The sequence below is a fragment of the Musa acuminata genome, chromosome BXJ3-5 (assembly GCF_036884655.1).
Source record: "Musa acuminata AAA Group cultivar baxijiao chromosome BXJ3-5, Cavendish_Baxijiao_AAA, whole genome shotgun sequence".
Classification (NCBI taxonomy): domain Eukaryota; kingdom Viridiplantae; phylum Streptophyta; class Magnoliopsida; order Zingiberales; family Musaceae; genus Musa; species Musa acuminata.
Genome location: NC_088353.1, coordinates 7,215,476 through 7,227,901, shown reverse-complemented (window position 1 = coordinate 7,227,901; position 12,426 = coordinate 7,215,476). Strand labels below are relative to the sequence as shown.

Below are 12,426 nucleotides of genomic sequence, written 5' to 3'. Positions count from 1 at the left end.
TCAGCGGATTCAGTAGTTTTTTCAACAAAATTTTCCTTTTGCTTTAATTTATTTTTTAATTTAAAGTAATTAAATTTAATGTGCCCCATTTTATGACAATATCTGCATTCCAAATTTCTATGTCTGGATTTAGATCTAGATTTAGATCTACTATTGTCAAATTTTCTTTTATCCATTCTCCCCCTAATAACCAGACCCTCAGTCTAATTCTCTCTACTTTCCCCAACGATATTCCTGTCTATCTGCTCCTTAAATTTCAGTGCAGATTTAATTTCTTGATACGAAACTGTTTCTTTTCCATAAATCAAAGTATCACGGAAATGCTTAAAAGATTGGGGAAGAGAACACAAGAGTAACAAAGCCTTATCCTCATCATCAATTTTTGCATCTATATTCTCTAAATCCATAACCAAAGAATCAAACTTATCAAGATGCGAGAGTATGGATGTACCTTCAATCATCCGAAGCATATACATCTCCATAGCTACCTCCTGTAAAATCTCGTCAGACCTCCATCTTGAGTTGCCACAAGCCGAAGTTGACATTTCTGTCAAATTTCTCGACAACGATCTTTGTTATTGTCATTGTTGCCAAAAGATCCCGAAACCAAGCTCTAATACCAGATATACGTGGTTCGGTCAATTGACTTTGACCTACATCTACGGACGAAAGAGGAGCAAATTACTACTGCAAAAGAGGGACAATTACAAATGCCTTAGGAAGATGTTCCTAGGCCATAAAACACCCGAAAATATTAAACAAGAAAAACCAAACTATAAGTCTAAACTATTTAACTGAGTATGGACTTAAACCAAAGCAAACACTTAGGTTTTTCTTGTGGTGCCACTTGTGGTACCTCTTGTGGTGTATCTGACTTCAAAGTACAAGCCCTTATTTATAGTTCCAAGATGAGACAACAAGTCTGATTTTCCCGATGTGGGACTATGGGACTTGCCAAACTAACAAATACTAGGCTACGTTAAATTAGTCCATGTATGTACATATATGACTATACATACATCATATCAAGTTGGGCTAGCCTATAACCCACGGACCGATCATATGTATTACACATGATTATCCATGTTAGCTGAGCTAAGCTATCATGCGGGCCGGGGCTTGACCCATGGGTTGGGTTTGACCCACTAATTGATTTCAATTAAAACCTAGACAATTCCCTCAATTTTAAATTGCTATATTATAGTCAAGAAGATATATTTATTAAAAATAAGTCATTAAAACACATAAGAAGAAAATAACATTGTAAATCAAGTATTATATAAATCTAATAAAAATCAAATATCATACATTTAATATAAAAAATTTAAAAATGCACATAACATAATAATATCAACGTGTTCTAATCCAAAAATAAAATTTTAAAATTTAAAAGGGATAAAGGAAGATCTTAGAAATTTTATATAACATGTTTTAATCTAACAATAAATTTTTTACATTTAAAGGAAAAATATTTTAGAACTAATATAACATATTTCAATTAAAAATAAATTTTTAAATATTTAAAAAACGAAAAAAATATTTTTAGAAAGGCAAAGTAAAATGTTTGGTACGATGAGGAACGAGAAAGAGAAGAATCCTTTTCTATAAGATTTTTTTTAATTTTTATATTTATGTAATATTAATTTTTATTTAATTTACTAATAAAAATAACACCACCGAAATGTTGAATAGTTACTTCCTAAATTTTATTACCAAGTAACGAAATAAAAAAAAATTATGCCTAAATTAAAAACTTAGCCATAATAATTACACCTTATATATATATCTCATAAACCTCCAATCTATATATGTGCTTTGATGATAATTACAAACCAAATACATCTAATACATCAGAATGAGAAATAGAGACACAAAGTATCTCTATTAATGAAGGGATGAGCGGAGAGTGAGATGGGGTGAAATGAACGCTATACCGGTAGCTATATATATAGAGAGGAATAGATGGCGGGAAGTAGATAATAAAACCACATCGTCCTCTTCCTTTCTCCTCAAAGACCTCTCGTCTTCCTAAGCCATTCTCTCTATCTGCCTCTCGCTCTTCCCCCCTCCATTGGCACTTGGAATTGAGGTAGTAAAGCAATAGCTTGATCTGCCAAAATATTGACTTCTTCGGGCCGAAGACTTGGTTTCTTGGTTGCAGGGAGTCGGGCATGGAGTTTTTCGAGGGAGCGAGCACAGTCCGCCTGCGAAGCATCCACAACACGTACCTTGTGGCGGACGAATACTCGCAGCACGTGAGGCTCGATCGAGACGGCTCCTGTAGCGGTGCCCGGTGGACCGTCGAGATCTTCACCTACATTGGCGACCGGCGCCGGCTCCGCCTTAGGAGCTTCTACGGCCGCTACCTCGCTGCTCACCGCACGGAGACCGCCTTCCTCAACCTCACCGGCAAGAAGGTGTTCCAGGAGGCGCCCCTTTGCTTCGGCCCTCGCGTCAACTGGCTGCCGCTCCGCGACGGCTGCCGCGTCCGGCTCAAGTGCGTCTTCGACCAGTTCCTCCGGGCCAAGGCTTCTGTGGGACGTCGAATTACTCGAGACGCCGGCGTTCCCCTACACCCGATATTGGATTCTGTGGGACGTCGAATTACTCGAGACGCCGGCACACCCGCCGGTCTCCCCGGTTCACATATGCGGCGGTGCCTCCTACTCCTCCTCCACAGTGGCCAGCGACGCAGCTGCTGCCTCCTCCATCGTACGCATTCCATTCTGCTTCTTGGATCTTGGATGTTCTCGACTGCCATTTATCGTGTGGTTTGATGCTGTTCTTGACATGTGATGTTGTCATGTCGTATCAGACTATCCAATACAAGGTAGCAGATGATGCTGGTAACGTGGACGAGAGCAGTGGCCGGCGAACGTTGACTTTTGCTGCTGGAGGGAGCATCGGCATGCTGAAGAGGAGGCTGCAGGAGGAAACAGGGCTGGTCAACATCTACGTGTGCGGTCGGAGTCCAACGGACGGCAGCCTCGTTCCGATCAATCTTCCGCCGCCACCTGATTGCCCCCACACTCAGGTCGTGGTGGTGAAGGCCAACTCAACGGGTGAGTCTCATTCTTTCTCAGTTCTATCTTTCCTTGGTCAGCAATAATATCCTTTCACATCTACATGCATTATGATATCATCCTTCTGCTCATACTGTTTATGTTCCGAGTTTCACCTGTCAGCATTTTCTTCTTCTTCTTCTTCTGCATCTTTGCAGCTGCAAGGAACTTGAAGAATAGATATGAACAGCGCTAGATTGGATGATCTGATCCTGCCATTCTCTGTGAAGACCTCATAAAACAGCTCAATGGTTTGGATCATCTTACAAAGAACACCATTCTTACACTCCCTTTTCCATTGTCATGCGACATTTCTTTGGCCAATTAGTCTCAGAGATCACCACTGCAACTCTGGGATCTAAATTAATGTCCTGGGAACTTTCCTGGCAGGACACTGAAAACTTGGAGATGGACATAGCTTGCTTTTATGTTCTCACAAAATAATTGTGTGCATAAAGAAAAGAACACACCAGACATCTTGATGTTAATAAACATAAATAAAGAAATGAAGGTGCACATGACCTTCACATATTTTGTTGTGAAATCATCATTTTAGCACATCATAAGGTATTAAAACAGCCCAGTCTTATGCAGCTAAAATTTACATTGGTGATAGGATGTTACATAAACATCGCAGAAAACTGAAGATTTATTTTGCCACATTCTCTCTCACTTATTCCGAATTAGTTGAGCTACATTGATATAATGATAGATTCCTTCACAATTTACTTGAAGGAGGCAGCTTCTAAAACCTTTGCCCGTTCACCTGCAAGGAGAGCATCTGATCTCCCCTCCATGGAATATGCCTTTTCCTGGAAAAAAACCATGCATTCAGATGTGAACTTTAATATCGTAGGGGCAGAATGGCAGATTCAAACTGTTACGGAAATGTTCATGCAAATCTACAGGTGTCAAAACAAAGAGTTCAGAAGCCTAATAGAGAATGCGAGCTTTATTCAAAATTATTGTCCAGGTACATGAAACCCAAGAAATTTATGGACTCTCGGCATAGCAGAGTGCATCAAGGTGCTCTCATATAGTGTGCTTAGATAGAGTTGAAATGGGTTTTCAGGCAATGCCAATAATGGTAAGTTATGTTATTTGCCTTGGCACAGGAATCAGTATGAATCTTGTGCCATTCCTTTCTAGTTAACCTTGGGTGGGCAAATTAAAGTGACCCTTATGGCGTGAAGGTATGATGGTATATCAAACATGCAGATGGGCATATGAAAGTGTTGAAACATGCATTTCAAAGCTGGTTGAGAACTTGTTTGGAAAGAATCAAATAATATTAATATATACTTAGGGAAAAAAAAAAGTCCAATGATAGAGCATACCAGCAATTGGCACAAGAAAGGGGCTCCTCTTTTACAAACTTGCTTTTTGACCTCTTCGATTACTGTAGTCAGTACAGATAACTTCAGATCCTATTAACAATAAGATGATTCAAAAGAAAGACAGTACCTTTGGAAAATTGTCCAATATTCAACAGAACAATGTACCAAACTTCATTAAAGACATCAAGCTGTTCGTCAGATGCACCAATCATCTGGAACATATTTTGAGAGAAAAGTTGTGAAGGTCCCAATAATAAAGCTGACCAAAAAAGGGAAATTATGGATTCCAGGAGTATCATACTTTAAAGCCAGTGGCATCAAAATCTGGACCAAGTAAGTCAAAAACACTTTGAAAGTTACCCCTTCCGTATTCATAAATGGCTTCTGCCAGCTGAGGTCAACAAAACCACTGGTTTGCCCAACATTCAATAGAACTGCACTCTTAAATGGAAACATAGTACTAGAAAGGAATAGTGGGATTTTTTTTCTAAGCTGCTGAACTTAGAAATCACCGATGTTGACAAAGGCACATAAAAGAACTTGAGGAACTGATATAAACTAAGCTAAGCAGCTTAAAATTTTAGGAATCAAATGAAAACAATGTGCCCAGGATATCATGAATTAGAGAATTCCATATATGGATGAACAAGACATGCATGTGACATGTGATAAATAGAAAAACCAACGAAAAAATAGAGACAGAAATGATGCAAACCCGAATTGCACTTTGCATTTGCTGTTGCTTCTTCCTACTCGTTAAGGAAAACCTAAAGAAGATAGATAAGCTTAGAAATTTAGTATAATAACAAGACCTACTATTTTCCTGCAAATAAGAAAAAAATGTGGCTCAGTTTACACCTTGATTTAATGGATTTAAGTAGACCCTCTGCTTTACTTGTCTCTTTTGTACTAGCTAAGGCCCATAGTGCCAGGATATCAAGATGCCACTCAACATGCCACATAGACTGCAGGGAAGTGTGCAAAAAAAAAAAAAGCACCAATTAGTTCAGCTACATTTTAAGAGGAAATGTACGAGAAATGTGAATCCAATTTAAAGGGTAATCCTCATTTGCCTATGTCCTTATCATCTTAAAGGGTAATCCTTACTTTATCTTCTTTCAATGCTACAATATTTAATTTATGAATAAAACCATTACTTGTTCCATATTTTCTAATAACTACATGCATCTACCTAATAATTCTCACCAATATGAAAAATGAGCAGGAAGTATTAAAGTGAGCACAAGAATGAAATAAACAAAATGAAGAATAGAGCTCACATACAGCTTGGGTGGAAAGCAAAAAAACTTGACAAGCAAACTTGAGATTAGTCCTGATTTGTTTATTACGATTAACAAAAAGGAGCAAAAAGACCATTTGGTTTTCATCTAATCTCTCCATTATCAAATTATGTGCATGCCATTCTCAATATCTTCAGGACTTGACAAGCAAAAACCAGATTTATTTTTAAGACAGAACTTAGACCTCATCCTTGAAAACATTTGCTAGCAACATCAGCCGTTCTGCAATATGATGCATATGGTCCCGCACGTAGATCCGCATCAGCAAGGCTAGTGCATTCACATACACCTGAATGCATAAGAGAGCATTTGAGCATTCCAAACTGCAGAGTAATCTGTGGTATCCCATGGTCATACCTCTGCTGGCTCAGCATCACTTCTTTCCAGTTCCTTCCATATACAGTGATCATAAACTTCAAGAACCTTATCCAATGGAGAATCACCTTCCAGATAACAGACAGCAACATGCCACCAGTTGTGAGTATACCTAAAAAATAGGTCAAGTGAAGAAACTCAAACACCAGAATAAGAAGCCTCATGATGTTAAAAAGTATACAAAAAAACAGAAATCCGTACATGAAAGATGAACACGAATTCCATGTGGAAGAACAAGTTTCCATGAACTTTACAGCTTCTTCAAAATGACACTCATACTGAATAACATGGCATAGCTAAGAGGAAAAACAAATCACAGGCATCAGATAAAGAACCTTTATCATTAAGGAGAAGTCAGATATTGAGCACCCAAATACAAAATCTCTTCTGATGGAAAATTTTGATACAGAAGAACATTTAACAATTTAAGAGATGGAAGTGAACAATCAAAAGTCTGTCCAGACTCCAGATAATGTACAGTTACAAGTCCGTGGTACATGGCAAAGAGCAGAGAAAGTAAAAACAGTTGGATCTAGTAACCTATACATTTCATATTCTTCATGGACAGCTGTTCCATATGTTTCTACAACTAGAATAGACATATTGAGGTGTAGACAGTTTGATATTGCCACTTCAATCTTTCTTTATTAAAATATCAGTTCAAATGTATCCAATCATTGGAATTGTTACTTTTGCTACACTCTTTAATATATTAGTGGATTATATACTATTTCTAAATTCGTGTTTGAACTCTGAACAAGTTTTAAAAAGTGCAACAGTGAGTTTTACTTCTGCAAATTGAATAGATTGGTTGATTGTAAGCTACTCCTAGCGGGCAAAGGGTCAAAAGTGGCAAAACACATTATGATATTCTTTCTCTTGTTTCTCATTCATTGTCTGCTCCTTCTATATTCTTCTCTTGTCGTGTCAAAGAAAACAAAGGAGAACACGAAACTCAGAGTTGTCAATTTGATGGAATTTATCCAGTGCTTTCAATATTACAAAAATAACATGATGATCATTCAAGGCTTCATGTGACTTCATCTTTAACCTTTCCTTTTTGAACATGCAACACCTCTCACAAAAACTAAACAGAATTCTGTGGCATAATCATTTAGTAAAAAAACCACTCTGGTCTGATAAATTAAAAGCTCAAGAGAGCTGTTGGAAGTACATTTCCTCAAACAAATCCTCAGATTATTAGATTAACTGGGATGACATGTGACTTGCCTTGATCAGTAATCAAGCAGTTATTTCTACTAAATAAAAAAAAGTCAAAGTAAATAAGTGTGCAGACATAAAACACTCAATTGATACATCATAGACATAGTTGAAGCATCTCATAACCATTAAAAAAGGCAATTCAGATTTGCAAGGTCTTTATTTAAATATGGTTTCATTACTATAATATACATGCAGTTCCGTTGATCCATGATTTTTTTCATTATTTTTTTATAAAAAACTCTAAAGTATACACGGATTTTTTTTTTTTTTTTATTGCATTCCTCTTGAGTTTTCTTACACCTCCAAATGTTTTTTATTTATATGATCTCCGAGAAAGAAACTGTATATAGGAGCCTTCACCATGTCAGAACCATACCAAGAATAAAAGGAGCTACTCTTTATTCAGTAAAAGAAAGAAATGAAGAAAGAAAAGAGAAGGGAGAATCAAAATGAAGACATGCTTAAACCTATTCATTGTTAAAGACTCTACAACCATTATCTTACATTATGTTGTGACCAAAGGTCACAGCTGTTGATACCCAGTCCTTTTCTTGCAGCCCCCTCAGCATCGGCCATCCTTCCAAGTTCTAACAATGGAAAAGAAAGCATCCCATAGATATAACTCTGATCTTTGTTATATACCAGTACCTGCTGGGCATTCAGTAGCAGAGTTACCAAGCAATGACCACTTCAAAAAAAAATATTGTCGAGTCAGGAGTAATAAACAAAGGAAACATTGTCAACTAATCATCAAAATCCTATAACTAATTATTTATACATTATGAAAAATTATTACATCATACAGAAGAGAACCTCTTGAACTAGGTTAAGCGATAGATCGGGTCGACCCATGTAGAAGCACAAGGTCTGTGCCCTTTTTAGTGATAAAAGATCTTTAGGGAACTCCTTCAGCAACTGCAAATAAAAAATTTAAACAAAGAATCATCATAAGAGGATACAACTCTATGAATAATCAATCATTCCATGTAAAATTACCCTTCTACATTAAAAGTTGGTAATAAGTAACATTATAAATTAAACACAACTTAAACATCACAAAGAGTACCTCAGACAGATAGCTAACATTTACCATGTACGTTAAAGCATCACGTTCTTTTGTTATAAATCAACATCTAAAGCCTACACTGGTGTCTGATAGACACAACTTCATTAGAAATTTTGCATTATATATAGGGAAAGAGTAGCAATAAGAAGTCAGCAACGAGTCAGTGGAATGGATCAAAGATCTAAAAATTCGTATAAATGACCATATTTCTTTAGATTCTCTGTTCATTTTTGTCCTCCTGCTCATGTGCAAGATATCATAATAAGTTGAAAGGAAGCCCAAACTCCAAAAACACCATACCGAAAACGAAATCTAGAAATTCTAAGTCCACATTCAGAAAGTTTTCGAAGAATAGAAGGCTCAAAGATAATCCACCAGAAACACCTCAAAAACCCTAAAATGTTTGAACCGAGAGAAAGGAACTACAGTTGTATATGTTTGTCATATAGCTAAACAAACAGCAATGTCCAATAACAGTGTCATGTTAAACTTTAAAGTATATTGCTGCAAGTTTCACAAAAAATTGTGGGAAGTCTCTTTATGTAAGGCTGTGATGCAACCAGCATACATTCCAGACCAAACCCCTGCACTTGTTATTTTAAAGTTAGATGCATGGTTATCACTGTACAATGAGCATAGCTAATTTTGGGCTATGCTCATACTTTCGCACCATTTTTGTAAGGGATGGTGCCAACGAAATTTCCATAAACAACAACAATTTGACCAAAAAAAGGGTATGTCCTACAGTCCTAGGTAAACTTGTTGTACTAAAGGAAGCCAATTTTTATCATGCAAACCAGATTTAAATAGCAATCTTGAGTTAGCCTATGGCATAGGAAAAATACAATGCACAGAGAAGAAGTGCAAACAGAGGTAGATGTCATAGACGTAGAAGACATAAAAAAGAGGGAAACATTGTCAAATCCACCAAAAAAATTATTCTATTTTTCAGACAGCAATATCAGAAAATGGCCAAACGGATTCTGTTACAGTTGTTCAAAGCAGTGGTTAGTTCATCAGGATGGCCTCCTCTGGTATCACTATTGGCACAAGAAGTTACTGGCTTCATACCATATACTGAAGTATTTAGGCAGCTAATTATCAAGAAAAAGGTTTGACTGCAAAAGTTTAAGGTGGAAGAAAGCTAGTTGATGGTTTTAGATAGTGTCTCAAATCTAAGGCAATTAGATGGGGACTCGATTGAGGCTTTATGTTCGTCAGATTACCATTTCTAAACAGCACAAACCATTGCGTACACGAAACACTAAAAAGAAGTCTAAGACTAGGATCAAAAATCCAGTTTTCGACAAATTATCAAGAAGAAAGACGCAATTATAGCAATTAAAACAGAGGAAATAAAACATCACGAGCAAATTCGCGACTTTCAAATGAGGAATATCTACCACCAACCTCGAAGTGTCGATCTACCGCCAAGTCGTCGTCCCTGTCATACGCCATCAAGCAAGAGATCGCTCCGAACACTGCCCCCTCGTAGGGAGTAGCATTATCCTAAAACAACAGAAGGTAAACAACGTCGAGAGGAACAAAGGAAACAAAAGAGTTCGGCAAAGACTCAAGCGGACCAGGGAGTTGGAGGCGGCACCGAGGAGACGGGAGGATTCGGCGGGGTCCTTGCCTGCGAGAAAGTGGGCTGAAAGGGCGTTGGCGAGGACGCAGGAGGGGTCGTGGCGGGCGGCACGGAGGATGATCGCTCGGTCGCGACCGTAGGCGAGGACTTGGTCGTAGTAGGCATCGATGGCGGCGATGCAGGCGTCGGAGGCTGTCCGTACCGGGTATCCCCACCGGTCGCTTCGAGTCGTCGCATCAATTCCTCCGTCCATCTCTCTCTCCCTCTCTCTCTCTCCCCCGAGCATAAATTTATACGTATAGAGTGGCGAAGAATCATCTGCTTCGCGGCTAAGATATACGATTCGCAAACCCAAATGTTCACCGATGGGTCCCATCTCTCGTTCAATGTATCTGAGTCGGCGAGGGGTTTCCGTCGAGACAAGTATTTATGCTCAAAAAATATTTTTGTACGTGTATGTCATTCAAACGATGCACTACCAGATTTGTGTGGGACCCAGAGATAAAAACACTACTTTTCCCTCGATGATCATGGGGTATTCGACAGGGTAACAGAAAAGGAGGTGTGGCTATCTTTTCTCCCGAAAGGACGCCAGCGACGTCTACGTGTCAACAACATCGCCCGATGTGTCGGCGCTCAGGTGGGGTTCGAGTTGGAGATTAGGTTTGATCACAGCACATTCAACGGCTGAGATTATCCATTAATAAATGAATCACGACCGTCGGTTGCTGAAGGGTAGAACGGGTACCAGAACGGAACCCGGTCGTGTCCGGTCTATAACCCTTCTCCAAACCACAGCTTCCTCTTCGTGTCTCCTCGCCTTGTTTCCTTAAATGCCCCTATAGTTCTCTTATTCGGCAAAAAAAGGAGTTACTTACCCACCCCGGGGAGTTATTAACCACGAAGCTTACCCGAATGCCGGGTTGAAGGATCCAGTGGACCCCACCCTTGGGCGTGGGTAGGTTCTGGTCTTGTGGATAAAGTTGGATTAATAGGAGCGCGGTCTCACCTCACCATTGCGGGCGAGGAAACCCGTAGACAGGAGTTAACGGATCGTGTGTGCATTCCCAAATCGGATCCATATATCACCTCGATTCAACGAGTTAAGTTACGGCATCTCGTGACTCGTTCTGTTTCGGTGCATCTCCGCGAGAGACTGTAGTTTGCACCGGCGGTGGGGAGCACGGATCACCTCTTTTGATCCTTCTGCTGCCACCACCAGCTTCGCTGTTCTGTCGCCTTGCGAGACTTTAGGTTCCGTGGCCTTCTCCGTTCGTCGCTTTACGCGGCGCAACACATCCATCTTCTTAGTACGCTTGCTAGAGTGTTTTTTTTCTGTCGGTCTGATCGAAGATGAACGATCTCACCGAGTACGGGTGGTTCGCAAGGCTACCATCTGATGCGATATAAAAAATAATAATATTTTTTTTTAATGAATTTTACTTTTTTATTTAAAATTTAAATAATAATCATAAGAGAATAATTAGAATATAAGGATTATATCTGTATAATATCTAAATTATATCTAAGTAATCACAATAAGAATTTACTATAGATCTGATCTAACCTGACATCAGAACAATCTTTTGCATTATCCTTATCTTCTTTCCTTTCCTTCTCTTATTTTTAATCATTTTCTCCTCTTTTTTGAATCAAATTATTACTATAATTTTCTGCCTCGTTGTAACAGATTTTTTCCATTATTTTTACAGCCACTATACTCCCCTTATTAGATCTAGGGTTAAGTGAAAGGGAGGGTGAGCTATGAGCTGTTAAAGCACATTATGGGCTGAACTCGTGGGCTGTCAGCCTAACAACCTCCCCCTTTAGCCCATAAGGGAGACTATCTCATGACTCATCAATATGAAGCTATGCTGATAAGTTGTCGGCATATCTCTGTCTTTCTTTTGGTAAGGTCTTTGTCAGTATATCTGCTCCGTTGTTATCTGTGTAAATTTTTGAAGCTGCAACTGTTTTTCTTTAAGTACATTTCGAATCCAATGATATTTGACATCTATATGCTTTGACTTGAAATGAAAATTAAATTATTGCACAAATGGATGACACTCTAGCTGTCACAATTCACCACATAGTTTTTCTATTTCAACCTCAATTCTTGTAAGAACTCTTTTATCTATAATATTTCTTTGCAAATCTCTATAACAATAATATATTTTGCCTTTGTGGTGGAGAGAACAATACACATTTACAATCTGGATTATCATGACATAACTCCCCATATAAAAATAAGTACAAAACCTGAAATAGACTTCCTTGTATCAATATCTCTTGTCATATCTACATATATGTAACATGTCAACACAAGTGGTCTACCTCCAAAATTTAAACAAACCTTAGAGCTCCCTGTGAAATATTTTAAATATCAACTTCATTGTTGCCGAGTGCTCTTTACCTGAATTTGCAAGAAATCTACTAGTAACTCCCATTGCATATGCGATGTCCGACCTCGTAC

The 12,426-nt window shown here is 38.5% G+C and overlaps 2 protein-coding genes across 5 annotated transcripts; one reads left to right on the top strand and one right to left on the bottom strand.

Moving 5' to 3' along the window:
- The first annotated feature begins 2,171 nt into the window (after nucleotides 1-2,171).
- LOC135639186 (uncharacterized) lies at nucleotides 2,172-3,258 on the top strand. The gene is made up of 3 exons (XM_065152985.1): nucleotides 2,172-2,771; nucleotides 2,816-3,062; nucleotides 3,221-3,258. Exons 1-3 carry the CDS (start codon nucleotides 2,172-2,174, stop codon nucleotides 3,256-3,258), a joined length of 885 nt encoding a protein of 294 aa, XP_065009057.1.
- A 302-nt stretch (nucleotides 3,259-3,560) lies between these two features.
- On the bottom strand, nucleotides 3,561-10,264 carry LOC103984985 (uncharacterized). Of its 4 annotated transcripts, none has more exons than XM_065150183.1 (13): nucleotides 10,002-10,264; nucleotides 9,776-9,874; nucleotides 8,096-8,214; nucleotides 7,804-7,987; nucleotides 6,277-6,371; nucleotides 6,058-6,187; nucleotides 5,885-5,989; nucleotides 5,258-5,364; nucleotides 5,115-5,166; nucleotides 4,701-4,790; nucleotides 4,527-4,611; nucleotides 4,400-4,461; nucleotides 3,561-3,874 (listed from the first exon to the last, which is right to left on the bottom strand). In XM_065150183.1, the coding sequence occupies exons 1-13, from the start codon at nucleotides 10,188-10,190 to the stop codon at nucleotides 3,788-3,790; spliced, it is 1,404 nt and encodes a 467-aa protein (XP_065006255.1). In that variant the 5' UTR covers nucleotides 10,191-10,264; the 3' UTR covers nucleotides 3,561-3,787. The 4 variants fall into 4 exon arrangements, with proteins under 4 accessions (XP_065006255.1, XP_009400857.2, XP_009400858.2 ...); XM_009402582.3 differs by having other exon boundaries at nucleotides 9,949-10,263; XM_009402583.3 differs by having other exon boundaries at nucleotides 7,804-7,947; nucleotides 8,113-8,214; nucleotides 9,949-10,261.
- Nucleotides 10,265-12,426: the final 2,162 nt, after the last annotated feature.

Excerpts from the sequence above, each read along its gene's own strand:
- LOC135639186 (XM_065152985.1), top strand. The coding sequence starts at position 2,172 with ATGGAGTTTTTCGAGGGAGCGAGCACAGTCCGCCTGCGAAGCATCCAC. Across the intron at positions 2,772-2,815 it reads CGACTGCCATTTATCGTGTG|ACTATCCAATACAAGGTAGC; the intron begins GTTTGATGCTGT and ends ATGTCGTATCAG. Across the intron at positions 3,063-3,220 it reads GGTGAAGGCCAACTCAACGG|CTGCAAGGAACTTGAAGAAT; the intron begins GTGAGTCTCATT and ends GCATCTTTGCAG.
- LOC103984985 (XM_009402582.3), bottom strand. The coding sequence starts at position 10,239 with ATGCTCGGGGGAGAGAGAGAGAGGGAGAGAGAGATGGACGGAGGAATT. Across the intron at positions 5,365-5,884 it reads CAAATGTTTTCAAGGATGAG|TCTATGTGGCATGTTGAGTG; the intron begins GTCTAAGTTCTG and ends ACTTCCCTGCAG. Across the intron at positions 4,791-5,114 it reads AAATGCAAAGTGCAATTCGG|CTGGCAGAAGCCATTTATGA; the intron begins GTTTGCATCATT and ends TGTTGACCTCAG.